General features: G+C 41.9%; 2 protein-coding genes across 11 annotated transcripts in view; both read left to right on the top strand.

Annotated features, from left to right (window-relative positions):
• The first annotated feature begins 336 nt into the window (after positions 1 to 336).
• Positions 337 to 23,995, top strand: xrn1 (5'-3' exoribonuclease 1). Of its 6 annotated transcripts, none has more exons than XM_084057504.1 (41): positions 337 to 540; positions 2,614 to 2,846; positions 3,638 to 3,735; positions 3,963 to 4,072; positions 4,550 to 4,660; positions 5,030 to 5,118; positions 5,259 to 5,346; positions 6,120 to 6,288; positions 6,450 to 6,517; positions 6,736 to 6,873; positions 7,133 to 7,314; positions 7,451 to 7,540; positions 7,774 to 7,930; positions 8,383 to 8,502; positions 8,909 to 9,078; positions 9,258 to 9,375; positions 9,499 to 9,594; positions 10,040 to 10,143; positions 10,429 to 10,563; positions 11,090 to 11,252; positions 11,804 to 11,917; positions 12,118 to 12,216; positions 12,479 to 12,594; positions 12,886 to 13,032; positions 13,477 to 13,566; positions 13,728 to 13,863; positions 13,956 to 14,012; positions 14,252 to 14,384; positions 14,552 to 14,621; positions 15,645 to 15,831; positions 15,936 to 16,025; positions 16,326 to 16,412; positions 16,525 to 16,563; positions 17,964 to 18,044; positions 18,700 to 18,834; positions 19,676 to 19,808; positions 20,239 to 20,414; positions 20,835 to 20,948; positions 21,144 to 21,243; positions 21,352 to 21,527; positions 21,674 to 23,995. In XM_084057504.1, the coding sequence occupies exons 1-41, from the start codon at positions 466 to 468 to the stop codon at positions 22,022 to 22,024; spliced, it is 5,145 nt and encodes a 1,714-aa protein (XP_083913630.1). In that variant the 5' UTR covers positions 337 to 465; the 3' UTR covers positions 22,025 to 23,995. The 6 variants fall into 6 exon arrangements, with proteins under 6 accessions (XP_083913630.1, XP_083913633.1, XP_083913632.1 ...); XM_084057507.1 differs by having other exon boundaries at positions 16,525 to 16,557; XM_084057506.1 differs by having other exon boundaries at positions 15,936 to 16,019.
• Positions 23,996 to 26,868: 2,873 nt separating this feature from the next.
• LOC311045305 (solute carrier family 12 member 7-like) overlaps positions 26,869 to 27,936 on the top strand; it is a 37,291-nt gene continuing 36,223 nt past the window's right edge. For 3 of the 5 annotated variants that reach the window (XM_084057133.1, XM_084057131.1, XM_084057130.1), the window contains exon 1: positions 26,871 to 27,777. In XM_084057133.1, coding sequence (XP_083913259.1) covers positions 27,639 to 27,777 — 139 coding nt within the window. In that variant the 5' untranslated portion in view covers positions 26,871 to 27,638. Of the gene's footprint in view, positions 27,789 to 27,936 lie in introns of all 5 variants that reach the window. The other 2 variants (XM_084057134.1, XM_084057132.1) reach the window with 2 other exon arrangements.

Here is a 27,936-nt window from a genome sequence, read left to right on the forward strand (position 1 = left end):
GTTGCTGCAATATCCTCTGTTCTTATAATATAGCCAATAGCCATGGCAATAGACCATGGTATTAATTTGATCCATGTGTAACTCTGAGATTCTACAAATATAATCAAAATGAATGTGTGCCCTGTCAGTGGATTTTACTGTGCAGTAGCTACCTGACAGGTGATAAACCTGGACCCAACCTGTTCCCTAGCAACACAATTCCACTCTGGCGATGTATGATTAGCCAATCACAGCGCGATCATCCCTCTGGGGTATGGGAATGTGTACTGTTCATCAACTTCCGGAAGCAATTGTATAATATCGCCGGCGGAATGTTTCAGTGACGGACAAGACAACACAGCCAGAGACCTGAAACAAAACCCGAGTCCGAGGCTAACAAGCAACTTCTCATGTTACCGACATATTTACCCTTCACTGTTGTACTCATTTGATTCATTTTGAAGGGTTAAGCGTTTGTGGTTAAAGATGGGAGTGCCGAAATTTTACCGTTGGATTTCGGAACGATACCCTTGTCTCAGTGAAGTTGTCAAGGAACACCAGGTAAAGACACGGATGCTAACTGTTTTAGCCGTATTGCTATCCTCTTTAGCCTAGCCGCTAGCAGGTTTGCCATGTCCGCTTATTATAAGCGACTTTGGGCTTGTTTTTCTGCAAAGTTGCTCGTTAACTATTGGTAGTTGCTTTTTTGTGCTTGTTTCTAAAGTGTAGTTGCTTATTTTGGACTTGTTTCCTTCAGACCCAACCTTATGAAAATATTTATACCAGGGACCCCTATACAAGATTTGTGTTAAAAGTTTTGATTTTTAATTCAACATGTTAACATTTTCTTGAATATTTGTTTTTAAAATAGCTAATGTCAAAGGTTAAAGGTCTCATGTGGCCTAATAGTAGATTATTTTTGGCTTGTTTTCATAGACATGGTTGCTTATTTCTCTCGCACAATCTGGCAACACTGTAGCCTAGCCGCTAGCTGTCCTGCTAACCAAGCTAAATATAGCGGGCCGGGGACTTGTGTTCCACGTAACAGATACACTGTCTCTTCAAAACATACACAGCTGAGCTCTGTTTTCATGCAACACGGCTGCATATTCACAGCTACCTGTATTTTAATGGAATGTTGTGTTGCAGTGACTCATGAACACTGTTGGTAACGTTGGTTTAATGTCAACAATCAACGTATTGTGTTCTGTACCAAAACAAATCCCCGACGAGAACCTCAAAACCTGACAATAAAGTGATTCATGGTTCTGAGTTAACATTGTTTCTTGCCATTGGTTTTTGTTTGAGCTTTGTTGTTGGACAAAAACATTCTGAACAACAATCAACCCAGTTCGCCTCTAGTGCTCTCTGTCTGTTAGAATAGACTTTGACGAGGATCTTAATATCAGCTGTTTCACATTCAACTGTTTAATGAGGATCAACGAGTTAAAGTAACTTTACCCGACAATGATTGATTGAGAAATCATACATCATATTAGAGACCCTATGATGGACTTCAGTGACCTGGAGGACAATAAGGTTGCGCGTTAGAATGACAGGAAGAGCAGTGGATGTTGCATCAGTAGGATGTCACTACTTCCAGTTGATGTTACATCAGTAACCTTGGATGGATTGATTGAATACTTTATTTGACAGAAATGCAAACAGCACGAGTACAGTCATACACTTTGTCTAAAAGGATTTACACAAAGGACCTCAATGTTTCCATTGAGGTCCTATGTACTCATTGCTCATTTGATTTTCCTATTTTTCTCATCTGTTTAAAAAAGTAGGTAGCTGATATATTCTTGCACGTTTACCTTAGCGCTAGGTATACTCTTGGTTGCCTGTTTTAGAAGAGAATGCACATAAGACTTCTGGTGATTAGTTTAGTTTTCTTGCCTACCTATGTTGAATGCACTTATTATAAGTCGCTTTGGATAAAAGCGTCTGAAAACTACTGTACTGTACCTAAGGATCAAGACTATTATAGATGTATTTTATCGAGTCTGACTTTTACTTTCGTTTATATGTCAAAATTGATAAAATGCATTTATGGTAGTCTTGATCCAAGGCTATTACATCAGTAGATGTCACTACTACAGTTGTTAGATCTATAGATGTCACTTCATTCAGCTGATGTTACATCAGTCGTTGGTGACACTTCCACCACTTGGCCTCTGTTGATCTGTGATACACTGTGGCCCTAGTGTGTAAACTACCATATTTGATAGTATTTCTAATCTACACAGCACCCCACAGAAATATTGTTATCTTCGAGCCAATGAGAATATTTTGGGTTTTTTAAAGTTAATTGTGACTTTACTTTATTAAGATTTGTCATCCAAAAGGTACATTAATTAAATATATTAATGTAGTGGAATGCATTTAGATCACTCCAGCTGTTATTAATATCTAATTGTCCTGAGACTCCTGACTCCTGATGTAGCCTGAAGGATTTCTGCATTTCCCTGCATGATAAATTACACTGACCACAAAGGAGAATTTAAACTGTTAATATGCATTTTGTTTATTAATGTTTTGACCCTAATCCATCCCATTACATATTGTTTGCATTTTTTTCAAAACACAGAAAACCTCTTTTATACCCTCTCCTGTGTCTCTGCCTTTCAGATTCCTGAGTTTGACAACCTTTATCTGGACATGAATGGAATCATCCACCAGTGTTCCCACCCTAATGATGAGGATGTGCACTTCCGCATCTCTGAGGAGAAAATCTTTGCAGACATATTCCACTACCTGGAAGTGCTCTTCAGGATCATTAAGCCCCGCAAGGTCTTCTTCATGGCTGTGGATGGGGTGGCACCAAGGGCAAAGATGAACCAGCAAAGAGGAAGGAGATTCAGGTATGGAGCAATGATGCACATTTTAAATAATTCATTTGATCTGTGATCGATTTAATCGATGTAAAGAAATGAATGGCCATTAAGGTAAATTCTTCCTATTTCCAGGTTTCCTTTTCACCTACAATGAAAGTGTATTGGACCACAATATCTACCTCAAAGTGAAAGCATAAACCAATATTTAATTAGATGACTCATTTAAAGTAAATGCTAGCGTAACCAACCTGGCTTAGATGATAACATTTCTCTTAATTTCTTTATTTTCAGTTCTCTTCATTTTAAAACACAGACTAAGCTTGAAAGACTTCGCTTAGTGCAGCTTTAAATGATCTGTCATTATTAAAAACAGAATCTTTTTAATGATCAACAATAGACATTTTTGTCAATGTGACTGGTTTTTATACATATTAACAAGAACTTATGACACACTGGGTGAGCATAGTTTTTTTTCCCCTCTATTTTCAAAAAAGTAAAGTTTTGGACATTAAAGGTTTCCACTCGACACCATCGATATGATGATGTAACTACTGTGAAGGATCACAGCTCTGTGATCCTTTGAGGACTATATGGTTGAACTTGACACTTACCGATACTCTGCACCTTAATAATCTTCATGTACATGCACTGATACTCTTCTTACACTTATGTCTAGGAACAGATACCAGCTGCTACGCTCATGCACCTTATTTTGAAATCTCATGTACATGCTGGAAATGAGGGAGGAGAAATGTACTGTATATTCTTCATGACTGTAATTACAAGATGTGAATGAATGCTCTCATGTGTGTGTTTAGGTCAGCCAAAGAAGCCGAGGATAAAATCAAGGAAGCGCTGAAGAAAGGAGAGGTGCTTCCCACAGAGGCTCGCTTCGACTCCAATTGCATCACTCCTGGTATGGTCAAATCTGTTCCTTAACGTCCCTTTTGCTGCCCTTGCTTCATTCCTTCCTTTCACCCAGGAACGAAAGACACTAACTCTAGGTTACACACATTTTGGCCATCTTTACCACGTAGTGTGTCAACGTTTCACCCTAGTATTATAAAAATGACGTTGTTCTTCAGAAGTGTGCTGAAGAGTGCCTAAAGGTTATACAAAGTGTGACATGTCTCCATTCCAAAGGTACTGACTTCATGGCAAGACTCCAGGACCAGCTGAAATATTTCGTCCACAACAAGGTCTCCACTGACAGAACATGGCACGGAGTCCGAGTCTTCCTGTCTGGTCATGAGGTGTGTATCGCTCTGTGTTGTACTGTATGTGTACGGCCATGTGGAATCCTATGGCCCTTGCGGAGTGAAATTCCCCATATGCTTACAGTGAGGAACTTAATTGTGGCACCATTATGTAGGGTGATGCTGGATCTAGGGGTGCAAAAATTAAAGAATCAGTTTTGATTAAATGGATTTGGGGTAAAAAAATATGAAAAGTCAAGCTATTATATATATATTTTTTCCCATTTTTAAAATGCAGTAGCAAACGTTTTCAAAAATACAGAAAATAGCAGATCTACAAGCTCACAAGGAATCACGTATAAAGTGATGCCTTATAAAATAGGGCTCTAGTGGTTAATCAGACTTCGATTTAGGCAATAAAATTGATCATCGATAGTTGCAGCCCTTATCGTTACAGTGCTGGAACTTCATCATGGTGCCATTATGGAGGATGATGTTGCATAATTTTAATGTGTTTTTGTTTTCCCCTGTAAGACACCCGGTGAGGGGGAACACAAGATCATGGAGTTTATTCGCTCAGAGAACGGCAAACCGAATCACGACCCCAACACACGCCACTGCCTCTATGGACTGGATGCTGACCTGGTAGGAAATACTGTGTGGTGATGGCACCCTGTTATTTATGTGCAGTATGTGTGTCTGATGCATGGCTGGTTGTGTGTACATGTCCACCTGTTTTAATAAGCATCTGTTTAAAACGGTGGTTTTCAAACATTTTCATGTCAAGGACCCCCAAATTGATATGGATGTGGCCGTGGACCCCCATTTGAAAAGATGCCATTGACAGATCTAAGAGTAGATTTGTCAAAAGGTTTTAAAATATACAATTATAGCTTAAGTGTTTAAACTGTTCCTCATTTTGCTGGTGAGCCCCTGGAACTCCACAAGGACCCCTGGGGGTCCCACTTTGAGAACCAGTGGACCAAGAACTGTGCTTATGTTTCTCTTTTGTAGATCATGTTAGGTCTGACCAGCCATGAGCCTCACTTCTCCCTGCTTAGAGAAGAGGTCCGCTTTGGAGGTGGAAAGAAATCTCAGAAGAGGTCAGTGTTGTTGTCATAGCTTTTATGCTTTTATTTTCATGAGGATGTTCAATATCATTGTCTCTGCTCATTCTCTCATCATACATTGCTCCGGTTTCTTCTCTTCTGCTCCATGCTCTTCCTCTCTAATTCTCTTGCAGGATAACGGCTCCAGAGGAGACTACCTTCCACTTGCTGCACCTGTCTCTGATGAGGGAGTACATTGACTACGAATTCTCAGGCCTCAGGGTGAGACTAGTCATCCACATGCTACTCAACAGCTGGGACTGATATGCACAGAAACGCATGTGAACAGATTTCATGGTTTGAAATTCTGTCTGTGTATGCTTGACGAAGGTCTATGACCGAAACACTTGTCACGTTGTATTTCCTCAAAATTTGGAAATGCCGTTTGACTTCATTACAATCTCTAAATACACAAAATACATAAGATATTTATTTGCAATAATTTATGATCTTGCATTAGAACAACAGGGTTTAGGCTCCAAATCGTCAAAGTCTTCCGTTAAAGTTTTTGGAAGTTATGGCACAGTGCTTCATCTCCTGATTTCTGGCCAAACACACAGCACAGGATTTCTGTTTTATGGTCAGCAAAACCTGGTAAATTTACAGAATTTCACAACTTTGATTTACAGTTCTGGAATGGCTTTGGAAATTATTTTCTTTGGCAATTATTGTTACTTGACCATACCCGGTCGACGCATCCGTGGGGGGATATGCAACCCGGGAGGCAGTTTGTCCCATAGCTGGGCAGCCCCGTAATCATGGCGACAGTGTTTGACACAAAAACGCTAATAAGAAGCTGAGATTTGGTGAAATTGAAAAACGGGCTTCACAGTTAAGTTCAGATGGTAATGGTCAATGGCTGTGTGCAAAATCAGAGCAATTGCTCCAGCCACTGAGGAGAACCGGGTAGCTTCACGTACTCACATACTCTAGAATTATAGTAGGATTGCATTCCCGCAAATAGTGTTAAATAATGTTCTGATTGTGTTTTCCAGAATGAGATTAACTTTGAGTATGACCTGGAGAGGATTATAGATGACTGGATTCTGATGGGATTTTTGGTTGGAAACGACTTCATCCCCCACCTTCCTAATCTCCACATCAGCCATGATGCACTGCCTATGCTGTATAAGACCTACATCAGCATACTGCCTTCAGTGGGGGGTGAGTTATACACACAGTACAGGAAAAAAACATTTGACAAAATCCATACCCATCTATATTCTCTATATCTGTATATTTACATTCTCTGCTCCATACTTAACTGTGTGATCATGTTACCGGTAGGCTTCACCTAGAAATGTTTTTCCCCTGTTGTGATGCAGGCTACCTGAATGAAAATGGCCACCTGAACATGCGTAACTTTGAGAAGTACCTGGAGAAGTTGGCTGAGGTGAGGCTGTAGTGGTCTTGGAACATGAGAGGAAATTGAGGTTAATTGGGGAAAACGGCTAAATCTAATAAAAGGGGAGTGTAACACTGGACCTGTAAGTTAATGTAGGACTGAGGATTTTATCTGATCACAAGACTTTTTTTCCCCGTACATAGACCATTTCCCTTGGAGCTGGGAGGAAATAAAAGTTTTTTTCATTGCTCTTTTCTTTTTTGCAGTTTGATCGAGAACATTTCAACGAGGTGTTTGTCGACCTGAAGTGGTTTGAGAGCAAAGTTGGCAACAAGTACCTTAACGAGGCTGCTGGGCTGGCTGCCGAGGAGGAAGCCAGTGGCAAGAGCAGCAAGAAGAGAGAGGTAGGTTACACATGCACAGCCTTACACATGCATAGCCCATCACAATACACACACACACACACACTGTCCTTTCCTGCAGACATTCAGATAAACACTCAGAGAAAACTTCGGCCGGAAATCTGCACAAGTGTTCATTTATTTATTATTGGTTTAATGTGTTATTGTATTTATGCACTCACTTCAGATAATAGCTTTCATGATGTGTGTGTGTGTGTGTGTGTGTGTGTGTGTGTGTGTGCTCGCGCTTGCCCACATGCAGGACACAGCCCTCTGTCTTGCAGCACTAGCGTCATCAGACGGGGAGACGGCTGGAGGAGGCAAGAGGGGAAGAGGGGGTGTGACGGAGGAGGACGAGGAAGAGGACGATTTATTTGAGACTGAGTTCCGTCAGTATAAACGCACGTACTACATGACCAAGATGGGCGTGGATGTGGTTTCTGAGTGAGTGGACACACACATGTCAACATTAATGTCAAACTGTTATTGTTTACAATGACACTCAGAACTGATTTCATAGTGTCAAACTTGACTATGGGCGTCACTGGATCTAAATATGTTTTCACTGTCTTATGTGCAGTGAGTTCCTAGCCAACCAGGCCAAGTGTTACGTGGAAGGAATCCAGTGGATTCTCCACTACTATTACCATGGAGTTCAATCCTGGAGCTGGTAAGAACAACATTTTCATTTTCACACTTTGCTCTTAACCCAAATGTGCATATTCTTGCCTCAAGGCCAAGGGCGCAGAGGGCATTTTAGAACTGCAGAGGTCAGTGGTGGGCACGCATGCATGTGCGCGCATGCTTGCCCAGCCTGTGTGTGCGCCCGTGAACGCGGATAATGACAGCATACATATATTCAAACAATAGTTATATTTAAAAACTCCCCCTCTGTGTCTCCAGGTACTACCCCTTCCACTATGCTCCATTCCTGTCTGACATCAGGAACATCTCTGGGTTAAAGCTGACCTTTGACCTGGCTAAACCCTTCATGCCCTTTGAACAGCTGCTGGGTGTCCTGCCTGCAGCTAGCAAGGATCTGCTACCAGAGAGTTACAGGGTGAGACTTATATCCAAGCACATTCCTATACAAATTAATACGAGACTGCACACAGACGTATAATAATTACAAAAATAATTATAAATTGGTCCCCTCTCCTTTGGGATATTGTAGTCACTGTATATTAGCACATACCCTCCTCGGCATTTACCCATCCTAACTATTGGGAGCAGGGTGCAGCTGAGCGCTGCTAGTACAGTGCTCTGGAGCAGTTAGGGGTTAATTGTATTGCTCGTGGACACTTAGACACACAGACCAGGGCCAGGGTGCGAACCAGGGACCTTCGTTCCCCAGACGGAATCTCTACCCACTCAGTTATGGCCAGCCAGTATCTGTGTAATTGATGGTATCTTTCACGCTTTCCACTGTATCTTTATGTTTGATTTAATCTTTCCGTTTTTGCAGGACAGCAACACCGTATAGTAATAAAAATGACATGTCGTTCTTTTCAGCACCTGATGACCAGTGAAAGCTCGCCCATTATTGAGTACTACCCTCTGGACTTTAAAACAGACCTCAATGGCAAACAACAGGAATGGGAGGCTGTGGTTCTCATTCCCTTTATAGATGAGGTATGCACAAACAGTTCTTTTTTACAAAGTAAGATATTACAGAGCTTTAGACAAGTCTGCCTGATTTATACATGGATGCTCATCATGTCGCACACCAGCTACAGACAGTTCATATCCAGGTCAACACCTATGTGTATGCAACAAAACATCTGTGAAATAAATAACATTTGGAAGATCCATCTTAGTAGCCTACAAAATAAACACAAAACACAAAAAGGCAATTCTCTAAAAGACTTTCTACTTGTGAGTGCTGTTTTTTTTAATTATGATGTCATAGACTGGCCACATGACGTCAGAGATAAACATGCAGCCATGCCGTTATTATGTCTAGTATAAGAAATGTATCTATTGACGTCCCCACAAAGTTCGTAACAAACATGTATCCTGTGCGTGTGTATGTTTTCAGAGATGCTTGCTGGCAGCTATGGATCCCTACAATGATAAGATGACGAGAGCAGAAAAGGCCAGGAACCATCATACAGAGTGTGCCGTCTACACATACGACTCCGATATGGACTTCACATACACCTCTACCCTGCCCGAGCTGTTCCCCAACATCACGCACTGTCACGTCAGGTAAACAGTAACACAGTGTTGCCCACAGCACACACTGTCATGTCAGGTACACACACTGTTCCCATACATCACACACTGGAATAAAGATGCTTCCTACTGATAAGTGGTCAAATCGATCTTATTCATTTCTGCGTTGTCTAATTGTGCTGTCTTGTGGATTATTTGTTTCTGTGCTACAGGCAGACTCCTGTCCCCATGGATGCCTGGTTTGTGTCATTAGACCACGTCGGTCGTCGTATTGACCGCTCTGCTCTATACTTCTGTGGCTTCCCCACCCTGCAACACATCAAACACAAGGTAAATGTGTGTGTGTGTTCGTTCTGTCTGCATGCCTGTGTGTGCTAGAGTGCATGGTAAGGCTGCAGGTTGGCAATTGTGATGTGTTTCTTTTTTCATTCTCTTCTTCTTGTGCCTCTGTAGTTCTATAAAAAGAAGAATGGAGTGATGGTGTTCCAGCACAGCAGCAGAGGGGAGAACATGATGCTAGAGATCATCTCCAGCTTAGAGGCGGAGCCAGTGAGTGTGTGTGTGTGTGTGTGTGTGTGTGTGTTCATGTGATCACTAGAGCTGCTGTTATGTTGTTGCACATATTGATCCTTTAATAAAAGATTTATGATTTCATTTTAATTGGCCTGAAATCTTGGACTTTTTTGAAAAGTTTGGGACATCTGGAGGGCCATTCATTTCTAAATGGAGATTACTTGGTAACATTCTCATTGAACAAATAGGCGTTGTGATTTGAGTTGGACTGATTTTAGCAAGAGTGTGGACAAGATATGCACCTGCTCCATGCTAACAAGATCCTCTGTTAAGTGCAGAAAGAGAACAGGCTTTGATGCATTCCTGTCTGATGTGTTTCTCTATCCACCTTTTTCTTTCTCTAATATCTCTCTTTCATTCTAATTCACCTCTTGACTTTCTGATCCTCCTCGCTCTCGCTGTCTTTGTCCCCTCTCTCTAGGTGTGTGATGATGTAGCAGCACTTGTATTGGGGAAGTCTGTGTTTGTCAACTGGCCCCATCTAGAGGAAGCTCGTATCATTGCAGTGTCAGATGGAGAGACCAAGTAAGGACCACATCCTGATATGGCAACACTAGCCTCAAATCTTAGAATATAGGACGGCTTGGTCAGAGTCCAAACAAGACTGAGAAAAAAGACTAAACAGTTGCTGACTTCTACTTTAATTGACTATGTTCACACAGCGGCCATTTTGCTCTCACGTCATATTTGCGCGTTGGGGAAAATGCCACCCCGACAGGGTGTCATTTCTTTTAACCTTTTATGAGCAAAATGGCCACCGTCTGAATATGGTGAATGGCTTCAAATCGGAACTTTTTTGTTTCTTTTCAGGATTTCCCTGAATGAGGCCTCTGGTGTACAGAAGCTGTATCACAGGTCCTCCTCTCCTCCCCCTACCAAGGTCTTCTACCTGTCTGACAAGGAGCAGAAGGACTGGCTGAAAGATGTCCAGGGAATCACAGAATAGTAAGGCTGGACAGAGGGGGAACTTCTACTCCTTTACTCACTTGGAATTACCAAGCAGACTCATATCACAGACTTTTATATTTATTATAGACATTTACCAGTGCAGAGGATGAGCTGTAACTATACCTTTTGGGTTTTGAGGATGAGCACTTAGGTCCAATTTGAGTGCGGGCTGGTAGTTTGACACCCCTGTCTTAAAAGGAATGCTGTCAAATGTGTGGCTGAGAAAGCAACATTTTTCTGTCCTCGTCTAAACATTGCACTTGGGTGTCTCAACTTTCAATAACCAGAACTCACTTCAAAGGCTTGGTTCTCCAAGCTGTTGTCATTGTCATTGCTCCTAGTGGCAGAGTACATTCACAACACCTTGTATTGATCATTGCTACTACAGATAAAGCTGTATCACAAGCTGTAAAACAATGGATTCTTGTTTGAAAGAAAATGGGTTTGATGATGGCAGTTATTGGGATTATCACTGCATGATGTGCTCTTATGTTCTATCATAGTAATTTATGTCTCTCGTCAGCTACGGGAAAAGGAAGGGAATCATCATAAATGAGACATCCGTGGTTCTGTACGGTCAGCTGTTGACTGGAAGGAAGTATGTGCCCAAAGCCAACGGAGTGGTGGAGCTGGAGAAACAGTGGGCCAAACAGGTCCTTTGTTTCGCCTACCAGGTAGTGGTTAAGGTAAGTGGTTGCTTGTCTTGTGTACGTATATGCACACATGGGGAAAAGTGGGATAGCAAGTCCTTCCAGATACATACTACTGCAATCAAAGTAAATAGACACACACCCCTTCTCTAGATTTTTTTTTGACTGTTTAAAGACTAGTCCAACAGATAGAAATGGTGTTCACAGAACAGAGTGGCATTGAAATGAACCAATGGATGGTTAGGGTTGGGTACCGGTGTCTCTGATGTATTAAAATCCAAATGGATGCAGTAAACTCTCTACTGACACAATGTGTCCAGGGGTTTCACCCTATTTATTCCCAGATAATGCTACATTGTAATCAGGAAATGTGTGTGCTTGTCTAAAGACAAATGTGTAGACCTATTTATATATAGACCTTGTCTTCAAATAGATGAGTCTTCTTTTGTGTGGTCCATTTTCTCACTAGCATCCTCTGTCTCCATTATTTATATTTTGGTTTCTCTCCCTCATTAACGTGTATATTCTCTCTCTCTCTCTCTCTCTCTCTCTATTTGCTCTCTTTACTCTCTCCATGCATCTTTCAGGACCTTAAGGCCTTTGACTCATCGTTGACCCGCTTCAGGACCCTGGAAGAGCTGTTCCCCCCTGCAACCACTGTCTTCATGGTGGGCAACCCCTACTACGGTGCCATAGGAGAGGTATATCTTCATTTCCACTTCCAGACTCCTCAGTGCTAGGGGTCATATTATTCACATGTAATAATTACAATTATTTTGTCTTAATATGTTTTATGTATAGTGTCGTACAGAACTTATGGCCATCATTATTTGTACAAATTGTACTACAACCGCACCTAAAGGGCTCATCACTCCCAAATGTCTGTATTTCTTGGAAACAGGTCCAAGAGTCCAGTGATGTCATCAAAGAAGGCAGAGTACGGGTGGTCTTCAGCGCACCACACGAACCACAGCTTGAAAGCTTGATCCAGAACCAGCATGTAAGAGACACGCTTCACTTACGTGTGTGTGTGTGTGTGTGTGTGTGTATAAAACCTTCTACTGACATCCACTCTTACTGTAACTTTAATCTCAACCACAACACTATTAATTTCTATTAAACTGTAATATATACAGTATGTCTGTATCTGTCCATGCATCTTCTCTGTACAAGACTAGCTTTAAGTACATGATTGTTATTGTTTGTCCTACAGAAATACAGTTTGAAGTACAGTCCTAACTATGTTGTTGTATGTCCTACAGAAATACAGTGTGAAGTACAGCCCTGGCTATGTCCTGGCGTCTCGTCTCGGTATCACCAGCTACCTTGTCTCTCGCTTTTCGGGGAGCATCTTCATTGGCCGAGGCTCCAAGAAGAAGTGAGTGTTCGACCAATCAGTTTGCAGAAATAGATTTCCAGTTAACGAGTCGCTTTCCCTCCCACATGTTTACACACCAATAAAAATAACATAACATCTGCCTTTTCCTTTCTGCACTTCCGCACAACATTATGTTAATTGAATATGATGAAGCATTGACTATTTAATTTGACTTGGTGCGTGTCACTCATATCTGTAACGCTTCTACAAACAGTGCCCCTCCTCTAGTTAATTCTTTGTCATCTCTCTCTTTTTGCTGCTTTCTTTTGTCTTCATCCTCCCTGTTTGCAGTCCCTGCGGGGAGCAGAAGGCCAACGTTGGTTTGAATATGAAGTTTAATAAGAAGAACGAGGAGGTTCCCGGCTACACCAAGAGAACGGAGAAGGAGTGGCTCTACTCTCCTGCTGTGGAAGATCTACTGGCTGAATACCTGGACAGGTAGAAAATGTTGGTGTGTGTGTTGGTGTGTTTGTGCGTGCGGTGTTGTAAGACTTGAACCCCAGCGTCCCTACTCGGGGTGAAACTTCTGAGCATCCCTACACTTGGTGGAATGTCTGTTTTACTAAATATAGATTGTTTAACCCATTAAAACCGGGAAAGAATGTCATTTTAGATTTTATATGTTGGCTATTCAAAAATAGCAGATGTACAAGCTCACAGCGTGTCACTTCGTGCCGTGCTGCAAGCTTGTGCATCTACTATTTTTGAACATTTTTGAGAAATCTTGAAAGTGAGAACTACTGGTTTAGAAGGCATTTGTAGAATCAGCCTCAAGTCTTAATGGGTTAAGTTGCTAATTGGGCAGTGAGAATGTGTATATCGGGAAGTTCAAAGCAGGGATCTCCACCCCATCATGTGTTGTGTTGTGTTCCTGTCCTGCAGGTTTTCTGAGGTGTTTGATGCCGTGTCCAGAAACGGCCAGGATGACGTGTTCTATGAAGATGACATCTGGCCCGGCGAAGATCAGAACGGGTATCATAAACACACGCCACAACCCCCATTTTATTCTGTATTATGTAGACTTCACTAGGTCAAGTTTTACATACTTTTCTAAATTTTGCTCAGTTGAGATCAATTTAATTGTTGACCATGACCCCCGATTATGACGTGTACGCTGCTCCTGTCCCACGCAGGGCAGAAAAGGTTGCTGAGGTCTCTTCCTGGTTGAAAGGTCTCCCAGCCAGCTCCATCAGCCGGTCGTCGTGTGACCTCCAGGTGCTGGACTTTGCCATTGTGGAGAAGATCGAGGAAGAGGTGGAGAGAGTCAAGGTAAGACAGACAGCGTCTACTGTCACTGGAATTGTTCTGTTGATGTATTAACTGTTCGGTTAATTTCACTCATCTCCCTCTCTCTCTCTCAGGTAAAGAAGAGCACAAAGAAAGTGCGCGTGACAGTCAAGCCTCATCTCCTGTTCAGGGTGAGTCTTAATATGTTTGAACTATATTGTCCCCCATCACACTTATTTCTACAGTGGGACATTAAGGAGGTATGGGTTCAGATCCAATCTTGTGATTTGCTGCTGTCCTTATGGCTACACTCTCCAACTTGGTTGATGAGTTCATTGTGCGATCACTAAAGTGAATTTAGATGGAGAACTGACCTATTCTAAAAGGTGTGCAGTATCTGTTTTCAAGCTGTGTGTGTCTTTGTGTGTAGCCCTTAGAGCAGCAGCATGGCGTGGTTGCTGACGCAGAGGCAGAGTACCACCTGTTTGACCGGGTGGTGAACATCAGGGAGAGTTTCACTGTCCCACTGGGTCTCAGAGGAACCGTCATCGGCATTAAAGGAGGTGAGCGTTCATCTGAAATCCGACTTTATAAAGAGATGCAAAATCACAGAAGTAGTGAAGAGGAAAAGATGCCAAAAGATGCATGCTCATATAACTCACAACATTCGTAGATATGAATGCATTCACACAAACTGTCTCCTGTTAACATTGTGTGCATGTGCCTTCAGCGGACCGCGAGGCAGAGATTCTCTATGAGGTGGTGTTTGATGAAGAGTTTGTAGGAGGTCTCACCATCAGGTACTGCTATGCATACGCTTTTTCTTTTACTGTGCTTTTTCTTCAGTTTCACATTTTACGTCTTAATTTAGCACAACGCAAGCATTAAATGGTAATGACATCAAGGGTCAGAATCACAGGATCACCTTATCAATAAGAAAATGTACTATACATATTTGACATCTTGCGTGGACCAGCATAGCAACTTTTGTGGGGACATGCAGTACATTCTTTGTTGTGTTGGTGAATTACTGCACAGCTAAGCAAATAATTCGGATTTGGCTTTAAAGCTCCTGTATACAGCAGACAAAGTATGGAATTGAAATTATATTATAAACATCATGCTTTTATTGTTAGCAGCATGCACGCACAGATAGACAAAACATTCATAATCCATAATGCATGTAGTCCCATTTTGACCAATCAAGTCACGTAACGTAAAATGATGGTACAATGATCTTGATGAGGGGTGCTTTTTAAAAACATCAAAACAAAACTTAAGTCTTCAAACTACTCATGTAGTGTAATCCAACTGTCAGATGTCCACATCATATGCTTCAGTACATCCCTAACACATTTATTTTCACAAAAATGTTGCTACAGTACGTAAACCATTTCCAGCCAATCCTATATTGCACAAACAATGTTGCACACCTTGGCTTGCTCTTGTGCTGAATTGAAGACCCGTCTCTGGCTCGTACATTGGCTATATCTGTTCCCCCAGGACTTCATTGACCAGGAGTACTGCTCAGTCAAATACAGCAATCCAACTGCTTTCAAAATGTTTAATTGTCTATGCGCCATTAAAAACAGGAATGATGTTATGATATTGTAAATGTGACAAAGGCCTGTTTCTTGATAATTTAATATTATTGAAATTTGAATAGATATTCATTAACGTTGTTCGTTATGACCGTTCCACTTCCCTGTTAATACTGGCCCCTTACCTTACTGCACTGTTTTTTTCTTTTTGTCATATAATTCAACAGTACAAAACAAGCAAAATCATAAACCAGTATTACAGATCTATTTGTGTTTTCCAAGGTGTACGCAAAGCCGTGGTTACCGCCTGCCTGCCTGCGCTCTCATAAACCTGTCCCATGGTGCCCGGGTGGAACAGGGCTCCCACAAACTCACTGCCATCGTCAAACCACAGCCCGCCTCCACCACCTCACACCGACAGCTGGCCGGCCTCAACCACTCCCCACGCTCTCCCTTTATACCCACACATGTAAGAAGAGAGAGGAGTACAGTTAATACATGTATGCCCGAGGGCAGACACACGCACAAACACATGTGTACACACACACTCAGCTTCTGTTACTTTGTCTTTAGCAGAACAGCAAACAGGTTGTGATGAAGTCCGACTCCCAGGCCAACAGAAGTTCTCCTCATAAGGCTCTCAACCATAAACAACAGGTAAAGGTAGGGACACTTCAGCCTTGGCCTGGCCCCACCAAGCACTCGTTATGCTTCCCATTAAACACTTGAACCTTAACGTTCCTATTCTGGGGGCGAACGTTCGTCATAAATGGCCTATCTATAAGGTAGAAACAGAGTAAAAACACCAACCTCTTCAGCCCAAAAACCTTAATACTCTGTCAGTCAATTGAGTGAATTGTGGATGCGAGTTAATTCATGCTTTCACCTTAACGTTATTCTTATGTGAATGATGTTTTTGTTTCTCCCTCCTGCCTCCCTCTCTTGTTCTCACACTCTCCCCAGCCCACGGAAGAAGAGTATAGTAATGTGTGGCAGTCCCTGCAGAACTCTGGCCCTCCACACAAACCTCCTACGCACTGGCACAACAATGTAAGTGTGTACTTGCACACAAAGAAACCAGACATGTCTAATATCATGTTTGGATCGGCTCGGTTTCTGACTCGGGTCCTTTTTGTTGTTGTTTTTTGTTCTTTCCCAACAGGGCAAGAACCAACACGCAACCCCCAACAAATCTGTGAGTGTGAGTACACACACCATACTTAATTATATGTATTACCATTATCTTCCGTTGCTATGGTTTTCCTCCTCAAGAGTAATTCCAAGGTTTCCAATTAAACGGTTCACAGGTATACAGATAAAGTAACCTAAATGTGAGGATCCACTGTAGCAGTTCTTACTTTGGCTCCACTGTAGCAGTTCTTACTTTGGAAAAGTAATGTCAACTGTGAAACAAGCATGTGCTTTTAATATTCTGTGCCAGTGTTTTCTATTGACGAGCACTTCTAACTTTGTGCCATTCAATGGTAGCTAACAATTCAATGGTAGCTAACAATTTATAGTCTTGCTAAAAGCACAATTGAACCCTAAAACAAAGTTGCCAATGTTTCTGTCTTATCATTAATGTTGGCTAATCAAAAACTCCAGTAATAAAATTCTATGAATAAGGAAATCAGTAATACAATTATTCTCAGTCGTATTTTAGTTGCTTGTTTGTGAGCTGATGTAAAATGATTGTGCTAGTTGGGCACAAGAATATCATCTCATATCAATTGTCTGACTCTGAAATCATCAAATCATCATATTTTGTGATTTTGGGGAACATTTAATTGCCATTTGAAGAATCGATATGGTATTATTGTATTGAAGCTTTTGATTTACGGCTGTTGTGTTTACAAAGTACAGTCAGTCCAGTATCTAAAGAAGTTTGATGAACAGAAAATAGGTTTTGTGAAATGAACTCGGGTACAGTACCCACTGAATCATGATCAGTTTGCTCATGAGAATGAAGCAATTGTGACTATAAAAACTTAAAATGTGCTGACATACTGTAGAAGGCAGATTTTATTCCTATAATTTCATGAATACAAAAACCCAGCCTCACTGGGTTTCTATTCAGGGGATTATGGACGGAATGTGAGAGCTAGTCATGACCTCCTATATTTATTATTGGACTACTCAAATGTGTCTCTAACTTAGTAATTTATATTTTTTGGGGTGACAGTAATCAATAGCTTGGCTGGGTGAACTCATTAATGTACAGGATGTCAAGACTGACCATTTGAGGCAAGTGTGACAATTTGACCCTGACCTTGAAAGTGTGTTTGAAGGTTACAATCATTTTTATTTATTCTCTCACTAACCGTCATTTGCTAAGCACAGCTAGACACCTGTTCACACGGTATTGCTTAATTTATATTCTGTTGTACGATGGTGACGCGCATCAGACACAACAGATCGACAAACTCGCAACAAATCGATTCGCGACACGTTGTGAGATTATATATCTGCTATTTTTGTGTGCAACACCGGCGTATAAATCAGTAGGCGTATAAATCGGTAGGCTTATGTGTGAGTAGGTGTGTATTTTTTGTGCAGAATGTGTATGTATGTGATTAGAAGCAAATCTGTGCTGTCTTACAGGCTCCAGCCAGCGGCATCAGGCTGTTGAAAAGAAGCGATGATGTAAACTCCATTTTCCCTTCCCAAAACACACCCAATAAGGTGCATGCACACACAGACACACACACACCACACTGCGAACTCCTTTGATTCTCCATTTACCCCTAACCTGTTTTTTATTCTCTCGTGGTCCACTGTGAAACCTAATGCAGGTGTTGTTTTTGCTTCTCAACTAAGTTTGTGTACAATAAATATAGATGTTATAGATATTCAACTAAAGACAGTGACAGATGCCAGGTGATGAGTTGTTTATCACATACCTACCCATTTATTAATGAAGACAATAAGAAAATGGCATTTGATCAACACTTGAATTAAATTAATGAATTGATTTAACTTTATTGCCACTTTGCAGGTGTAAAGAAGTGAAATTCTTTTTGGTGCGAGCTCCATTGTTCATAGTTTTCAGGATGGGGGGGGGGGGGGGTACAGAGGGGGGAAGAGCAAAGAGACAAAACACAGGAAAGAAACAGTTCAAAAGAGAAAGAAACAGGTTAACGGGAAATATCGTTACTGTCAACAGGGCACTGCTCCATCAAACAAAATGATAGTCTTGCTGGGATTTCCAAGCAGCGTGTGGAGGAAGTTGGTGCTGCTGGTGGCCAGCCTCGCCCTTACGCAACCATTCTGTGAACCATGAAGCATTGTTGTTTTCCACTCTGCTTGTCCTCACCTTTCTTTCTTTTCTGTCCCCCAGCCTTCCTCTGAGTTTGATGTGCTCATTGCCAGTCTCAATATCTCCAAGGACAGCCAGCAGAGCCCGGTGCCTCCCCCTCCTCCACAAGAGTCAACCAGTCAAGATGGCCCCTTGTCTCCACAGTCCTTTGCAATGGTGAGTATGAGGGTTCATCTCAGGTCCTTACATGAAATCCTCATTTCCTACACTTGCGTCCTTTCGTCGCATGTTAGTCCCTTCCACTGAGCAAGCATGTAGGACGTTTTGTTTAGAGAAGTGGGACCAAAGAGATTTCGAACAAGAGACGAAAGTCCTTAAATCTTTGGCATCACCACTAGATGGCACAATGGCACGCTACGGCCATATTGGAGTGTCTAAAATATAACGGCACCGTGTATGAACCTAACCTACACAATATATGAACCTAACCTCTTCACAATATATGAACCTAACCTACACAGAGGATTGCATATCGTCGTCCTTTTCTGATGACAACTACACAGGTGATAGCCCCCCTCCCTTGTAGTGGCGTTATATTGTAAGCTAGAGGGGCAGGATGTTCAGCTTGGAAAGACTTCCTGGTAGCAAGCACTTGGGTTTCCTACTATGGCTCCTACGTCCTACCTCCTCATCCTATTTCCTATGTCCCTCGAGCAGGCATAAGAGACTCGACACGAGGAGCAAAATGGGGACTGACCGACTTCAACTTCCTGTAGGAGCTAGGATGTAGGAGATAGGACAGATCAGAATGGGAGATGCCCCCCGGGAGTCACAGATTGACCATTTCAGCAGCCATGTTCCAACTAGGGTGCATGAGTCAGCAGGGTTTAGGAGCAAGGAGCAGGAATTCTAGTAGCTGTTTTGTTGTTTGAAAGTTTGTAATTCTGCATGTTGAATACCCTTAAATTCCCACATCTAAATGCGTGTTTATAATTAGAAGGTTGAATGTGTGAAGGACATAGTAGTCTTAACTGTGAATTGTTTCTTGTTGCCATAGAAAGGGACCATGGTGTTGAAGGAGATGTTAAAGATCGACAGCTCTGGAACAGGAAGTCCCCCCTTCCAGGACCCAGCCGTTCTCAGTGTCTCTGGAGGCCATCAGAACAGGAGAAGATCTGGCAAGAAATTAGGTAAGTAATGCACCGTGTTGTGCACCGAAAATGGCAGATCTGCAAGCTCAGTTATTTTCGGTGCACAACACCAGTACTGGATCTTTTTCAATTTCCTGAAAAGTTACAGTTTTGGACATACAAGGTTTCCACCCGACAGGGATGATACAGTATGTATTAGAGCTATTGGTTTCTATTTTCCAGGAGGATAACCAAAATATTAGTAGAAATAGCATTACTACTAATGATTACTCCAGTGTTGTTGGTTGTCTTCCACCTTGTCCATTGCATTCACCTGTATTCCCAAGTCTAGGTTAGTCCCTGATTTAAACCAGCAATATTCCCCCAGACTCCCACTGCCGTTGCGTAGAACTTCTTTCCCTTTAAGACTAATATACTGGTGCTATTTCTCGGTGTACTCAAACACTTGGATGTTTTTTTCTCTGTGCAGCGGCGAAGATGAACTCACCGCAGGGTGAGCAGGTGGTGTTGCCCCCTCCACCAACAGTCGCCCCTGTGAACCCCCCCAACCCCATGATGCCCAGTGTGTCATCGGAGCTGGCACGGATCTGTGTAGGGCTGGGCATGGCGCCGCCCGATTTCACCTACTTACACAACAGCAGACAGGTAACATGCACACTATTCCACCAATATACTGCATGGTATCTTTTTTTTTTCATTTGTATGAAACCAAAATGTTACTTCATTTATTTTCTTAATATAAGCGCCATTCTGACACATCGGTGGACTCAACAGAGATGATGTGGGCTGCTTTTATTTTTAATGAAACGCAGTGGCGTTTTTGTTCAACTTTGAACTTAGTGCACAAGGTTTCATTATTGCCCTAACACATTTACAAGGCATTCACAGCATTCATTCATTATTGCAGCGTGTTTGCTGCCAGCTGCTTCTGACAGCCTTCAGAGTGTTTTCCAGGCATATCCAGCATTCCATGGGGTGCTGGATTTCTCTCAGGGAAGGTCTTTGTTCTATCTCTCTCAACTAAGTTATGAACCCAAGTTTGAAACTTGTCCTGTGTCGCTACAGGGACTAGTTATATGCCAGGTTAAGCTGTCCAGCGGTTTGATGGTCCATGGTCCCCAGTGCCCATCAGAAAATGATGCCAAGGAGAAAGCTGCTCTCTTTGCCCTCCAAAGACTGGTACGTGTGTGTGTGTGTGTGTGTGTGTGTGTGTGTGTGTGTGTGTGTGTGTGTGTGTGTGTGTGTGTGTGTGTGTGTGTGTGTGACATAGTATATATTCCATACATATTTTGTGGTGGAGATTCCCTTCCACTACTATATTTTATCCAGCTGTTTGATGGTTCTAACCACATAACTTGCTGTGTGTCTGTGTAGAACTCAGTGGGGTCAGGCTTCTCCCTCCCTCCTCCTCTCTTTCCTGGAATGGGACAGATAAGGCCCCCCCCCCACATTGGACCTGTCTTCAACCAATCAGGTGAGTTTGTCATGTATAAAACTCTCACATAGGCAATCCTAGGTATGCCTATCCTTACTTCTTTTGATGTGTTGTCTTGTCAACCACTGTTGTGCCCTCTCTCTCCAGGAATGTTGCTGCCTCCTCAGAATTATGCCCCTGCCCCTCTGTGGGGCATGGGACTGCCCCCTCATCACCAGGGCCAGCCATACTACGGGGGAGTGGGCACCTTCCCTGGCGCTGCCCGCCCCCAAGCGCCAACAACATTGCCCATTGGCTCACACAACCAGTTTGTTCCTTTACAGGTAATGACAGACAGATGGACATTTAGTTAATGATTTCCACTAGAATACATTGACAATAATTTGACAGTATATATAAACAATATTTAAATTACGGGTATATAGCACCATAGTAACCCTGTATGTGCCTTGGCTTCTGTCCCTGTCAGGTGACCAAGAAAAGGGTGTCGGCAGCCAAGAAGACCCAGGAAACCAGAGAGTTCTACAGCGCTGCCCATACTGTGGCCAGGAACCAGTCGCAACATACCCAGAACCAGCACCCCAACCAATCACACGCTCAGAGTCAACAGTTTGGCCAACCACAGAGCAGCAAATTTGATCAGCCCCCCGCCAACTCCCCTCCGTCCAAACCCAGTCCTTCTGAGCCAGTCACCACAACGACTCCTCAAACCCCTCCACGACAGAACACCCCAGGAACAGGCCACACCCCTAGCTCCGCCTCCAAAAGGAAGCACAGAAAGTTGGCAGTCAACTTTGAGGCAGCTAAAGTCACTGAGTGATGAGCTAGCTTGTGTGGGAATATTTATATGCTTGTTTGGTAGTTTGGAAGTTTTTAATGTGTGTGACTCAGAGTCTCGCATTGCAACTTTATCACTGTCAAACGGTATGCATCTTTGCTGTCTTTTTTTTTTTTTTTTTTCAAGAATGTCCCAGTATACATGGACGTTCATTATACAGCGTCAGAAGCATCAAACGTGCTTTGGCCAGCCATAAACTTACCGATCTACTCCTCTGGTAAGTTGCCTTCATGAGCCCATCTGCCTTCACCACACCCCCCTTATGCCCAATTTATACTTGGTTGCACACCGAAAATAGCCGATCTACTAGCTCATGGCGAAGCGTTATGAGCTTGTAGATCCGTTATTTTCGTTGTGCGACACCAGCACGCAACTAACTATAATTCAGGATTTAGCAGCCCATGTGACCGGATAACTTTTTAAGGACATAAATAGGTACAATACCGACCTCGTCCTCAGCTTTTCTTTGCATCCTTTCTGAAAGATCATTGACACATTGAAGTGTGTGGATGGATTCCCCTAATTAGCGCTCATGAAGAACAGGATCTCTAATTTTTGCTTTAACATTTACACTATTAAACACGCTTACTACTTTGTTTCTAAACAACATTTATCCAGCTCCAATCTCCATAATGTCCATTGATTGAGAACAATGTCTAAAGGCCTCGTCCAACACAAGTAAACAAACTAAAAGTGTTTTAGAAATTGGCTCCCTTTTTTTTTTTTTGGACCGGATTATCAAACAGTACACACGAGGGGAAGTTATAAAGTAATGGGTCAGCTGAGTACATTTCCTATGGGGCAGTTATTTTCAAAAGTATCTTAAAGTGCAAAATGCACCAATTTTAAAGAACGCAAGGAAATACAATAATTATTTTTAATTAATTAATTGAAGAGAGGTTAACGCCCATATGTATACAGGAACATGCATCTAAATGATTTATAATTGTTTATGACTAGTACCCAGATTAAATCTTTTCATTGTCAGTCCTTCATGGAAAATCAGATCACAACCGAGACATATTTTCTGTTCCTGTGTCAGTGCAACATGTCCTTAGGGTGATAATACATGGGCAGATGATTGATGTGGGCAATTTAGTAAGATGACCTGATCGATCAATTATTATTTTTTTGGACAACCTCTCAAATATGGTTCTCAGGGATGTCTAGCAGTAACTGTGGTAGAAATTGACCCATCATAGTATCATAACACTGATCCTGCATACTTGTACTGTGGTGGCTATACTGGCTCCTCCTCGTACAATAAACTCCTGATTGTTAATTTAACTGAGTACACAATTGTGTATGCTCTTAAAGTTACAAATGGATAAATTAACACTAAGGATTTTATTGGCGATTTAAAAAAGAGAAACCTATTTAACAAATAATTTTGGACAGATTTAAGATTGAATTTAGCATCATTAACAGTTTCAACAGCCTTTGGTTGCCTTCATTTTGGAAGCCACACTGCGTTTTTATAGTTTTTTTTTTTTTAAGCAGACCACACAAATGAATACACCAGGCATCCTCCCTTTTATTTTTGTGTGTGTAAAATACACATTTTAGGGCGATCAATTTTAAAGAGACTTGAGTCTTTGAAGGTTTATCTTTTCATAACAATTTGGATAATTCTTGTTGGTGGTGATAATACAGTAATGTAAGCAGTTGTAGAGACCCAACTGCATCCACTCTACCCTCAGATTGAGGGGGTTTTAATTTTTCTGGGAAGCAGGGATGATATCTCGCCCCACCACCGACCCTGGGACTTGAGTCTATAAGGGGCTCTGGTGCAATAAGGGGAAGATTTTGTTGTGATTTAAAGCACACCTGTTGTATGTGTTGTATTTTGAAACTTAAGTAATTAAATAACCAAAACATCATGCCTGATTACCTGTTTTGATGCAGCAACTGGCTGTACATTTAATAAAATGATTTTTTGTTATGACATGTTGACATTATGGATGTTTTGTTTTTGTCAACTCGGCAGTTGTGTTTTTTCCACTAGAGAGATGATATATGTTTCTGTTTGCCAACTTTACTTTTTATTCTGACATTCTTGTATTTGCCATTTTAATGTGAAGCTCTTTGGGCTGCATTTTATGTATGAAAGGTGCTATGCAAATAGTTGTTAAAATGTATCCTGACTTGCAGAAATTAAAATGTTTCAGAACAGTCTTACTGTAAATGTTAATCTTATGCATCCTAACTTTCAGAAATACAGGTGGACTAGTCTCTCAATTCACTTAGTCTCTCCAGACAACTATTCCACAATCTCTGAATGCTACATGTAGAATGTATGGTGGAATCATTTGAAAACTGAACTAAGAATCTGGCTCAGACTTGGCTCTGGTCTGGACCAGATCTAGCTCAGACTATAGATGGACAGACTGGCTAGGTTCATGTCATCATTGTCACAGTCTATTTCGTTAAAGGCAGGCTAGAGTGATTATTGTCCCTTGCTGTTTTTGATTAGAAATAATGTATTCCCGAATCCCAAGGCCAAATTAGTGCAGGACTCTCAACAGTTAAATGGCCACCAGGTGGCAGCACAGCATAATTACTGATCTGAAGCAGCGAGGTCTTCACTCTTCAGCTTTTTTCAGGCCAAGGAGGACGGACCCCTTTGCTGAGACTCAGATGAAGCAGCAGGGACCCCCCCACTACATATTGTATAAATTGGGTTGCTGATAAAACGGTTTCATGGATGGCTTCATAGACTTGTAGCGTTGTGTTGGAATCATGTTGTTGCATATTTTCAGACACTTGTACTTAAACCTTCAGTATTGTACTTGGTCTGCTCTTTTTGTCCCCTCCCACTCCCAAACCTATTTGCTGAAAATAGCCACATGTGAGCTTGTAGATCTGATCTGCTATTTTCTGATATGTTCGGCAAAAAAACACACAGATTTGGCGGCCCCCTTGTATTAACTCTGAGGACCCCCTAGGGATCCCGGACCCTCTTTTGAAGACCCCTGGCTAAAGCTTGGACTGACTTCTCGCTAGTCTTGTTAGGCCCGTTGGATGGAGGATCCGAGTATGATTGATGTGAGTTGGAGAGGAGATCATGAGAGTTGTTTGAACTGAAAAAACCCCAGCAGACATTCAAGTCCGGTATGTATTCATAAAGGTAAAATGAAACAAAGCCACCGTTATGCTGTAGGCTATGCCAGCCGTAAGCACATTTCACCCAACCCCGTCTTTAAACTAAGTTCGCTAACTTGAAAGAACCACATTGCCTGAGTCTACTCTACATAGAACAATGAAACGTTCGTGATGACATTATTCAGATTCTCAGACTCATGTGAAACTATATTCAGTTTCATTCTGTCCATGATGAGCAATTTATTTAAGTGATTTCGTGAGCTACTGCATTAGTGATTATCAGTGGTGGAAAAATACTCACATTCTTTACATGAGTATCAATGCAGAAATACTCTGTTACTTACAAGTAAAAGACCGGAATTAAAAATGTACTTGAGTAAAAGTACAAAAGTATTGGTATCAAAATGTACTTAAAGTACCAAAAGAAGAAAGTAGCCTACTCATTATGCAGAATGTCCCATTTCACAATTTTTCAAATGTATAAAGATTTAAGCAAATCTTTTGAAAATAGCAGATTCACAAGCCCACAATGCCAAGTGTTAGCCCTAAAACATGAGACCATGGCTAATGCATGAGCTATTTTCAAATGGCTGAAATGTATATGGCTGAAGTGGTTACTGTATGTTTTGTAATAATAATGAAAATCTACAAAGTAACTAGTAACTAAAGTTTTCAAATAATTGTAGTGGAGTAAAAGTATAATATTTGCTTCTGAGATGTAGTGGAGTAGATGTAAAAGTACTGAAAATTGCAAATACTCCAGTAAAGTAAAAATAATTCCTCAAAATTGTACTGTAGCCTACAGTAGGCCTACATGTAAATGTACTTAGCTAATTTGCACCACTGGTCCAAGGCTAGTATAGGAACACCGTACCCTTTCTATTTGACCACAGGAGCACTGTATAAAAGATAAGACTAATAAACTAACAGTCAGTTAATCTGCATGACACACACACACACACACGCACACACGCACACACGCACACACGCACACACATCTCTCTACAGTTGATGCTTAATAAAGCCTCACAAATACATATATCCAAATATACATTCATGTTACCAGGAATAGTCAGAGGGCAGTATTATAATATTATAATAAGAAACATATAAAAAAAAACTGTTTACATTTACTTTGTTGTTGTTGTTGTTGTTTTAAGGCAAACTACTGTTTAGACTAATTTATATCATTCTGATCTTGATTCAAGAAATTCAATACTTTTACATGTTGAAGAAAGTGTTCAGGATTAAAGTGTCATTGTCAATGTTTCCATTACTTTAGTATACATATATCTATTGTTTTCATCCATTGTCAATTCAAGGCTCAGTCATCTCCCTAGTGTTGTGTGTATTTCCTTTGATGTCATATACTGTACTGAGGGGGGATGTGGGTGTGTGTTTTAGTTTTACAGTAAAACGTGGTTCTCATTTGTCTTTTAACATCCAATGTGTCCTTAAACAGCTTGTGTGTGTGTGTGTGTGTGTGTGTGTGTGTGTGTGTGTGTGTGTGTGTGTGTGTGTGTGTGTGTGTGTGTGTGTGTGTGTGTGTGTGTGTGTGTGTGTGTGTGTGTGTGTGTGTGTGTGTGTGTGTGTGTGTGTGTGTGTTGTGATGCCTTCCCATGCTATGAACACCTCACCACTACCCATAATGCAGTGTGGGAAAGGAAACACCCTTTTGTTTACCTGAACAAGAACAGACGGAAACTGCCAGGCTGACGTCAGGAGGAGGTGTAACAACACAAGAGACTTTGGAAGGAAAGTGTTTTTTGTTTAGCTCTTCCTTTTGTATAACTGTAGCGTTTTAATCATAGTTAAATGATTCTGTTTCAACCAAGGTAGGGCTTTGAGTTCCTTTCTGTAGGTACACAGCAGTTTAACAAGGTTTGCTCCCTACCTTTGTGCATTATGTACTGTACAAGGTGCGGAAAAGAGAAGGGCTGTCTTAGGAGAGTAGGAGGAGTTCCAGAGCACTCCTTTTAGGGAACTCATTAGTCCTTATATGGTAGTTAAGGGTCACATGGAGCAAGAGTTGTAGGGCCAGAGGTAGAAGTAGGGCGAGACAATGAGACAAGAGACACAGAGAGAGAGAGAAAGGGAGGCAAGGACATTATACCCTGGACTTTGGGCTGCCTCTTGAGTGGAAGGAGAGGAGTCGGTTCAACCTGCTTTTAGAGCAATAAGAGAGAACTTTGGAGTACGCTTTTTTTAACTTCAGAGACACACAGACAGACACTTTGGGACTGTGTGTCATTTACCCATGTTTTCAAAGTGACTGCGAGAGTGAGTCTGAGCACTGTGCTCGCTCACTCGGGTCATAGGCGGCCGAGCCCGGCCCCCCCATGTGGCTGGACCCCTCTGGATACTTTTGTTTCTTTGTTTCCTGTGGAACTGAGGGTTCAACAGGGCAGCCACATTGTGTCTTCTGTGCGACCCAGGGAGCTCAGCAGTGACTTGACGTAGCTTCTCTTGTGAAAAGAGACACACTTCATTCAAGATGCCCACCAACTTCACTGTGGTGCCCGTGGAAGACGGCGCGGCTGGCAGCACTGGTAGGGCAGCGGGCACTGCCAACCACCATGCCAGTCTGGGTAGTGTCTTCAGGGTGGAAGAGGAGGAGCCATCGCCTGTCTCTGGTAGGAATAGAGTCCCTGCTAAATAAAATATCCCCTCTTTGTTTGTTGACATGTTTGCATGCTCCACTTAGCTATGTCAGTGCACACACCCAGGGACTTGGAATTTGAAATGAGACCATAAACTCTCAAATTTGCATGTACGCAGTCACGCGCGCACGC

The sequence above is a fragment of the Gymnoscopelus microlampas genome (assembly GCF_963454915.1).
Source record: "Gymnoscopelus microlampas genome assembly, chromosome: 5".
NCBI lineage: Eukaryota > Metazoa > Chordata > Actinopteri > Myctophiformes > Myctophidae > Gymnoscopelus > Gymnoscopelus microlampas.

Excerpts from the sequence above, each read along its gene's own strand:
- xrn1 (XM_084057504.1), top strand. The coding sequence starts at position 466 with ATGGGAGTGCCGAAATTTTACCGTTGGATTTCGGAACGATACCCTTGT. Across the intron at positions 6,874-7,132 it reads AGAGCAGCAAGAAGAGAGAG|GACACAGCCCTCTGTCTTGC; the intron begins GTAGGTTACACA and ends GCCCACATGCAG. Across the intron at positions 16,026-16,325 it reads ACCATAAACAACAGGTAAAG|CCCACGGAAGAAGAGTATAG; the intron begins GTAGGGACACTT and ends CACTCTCCCCAG.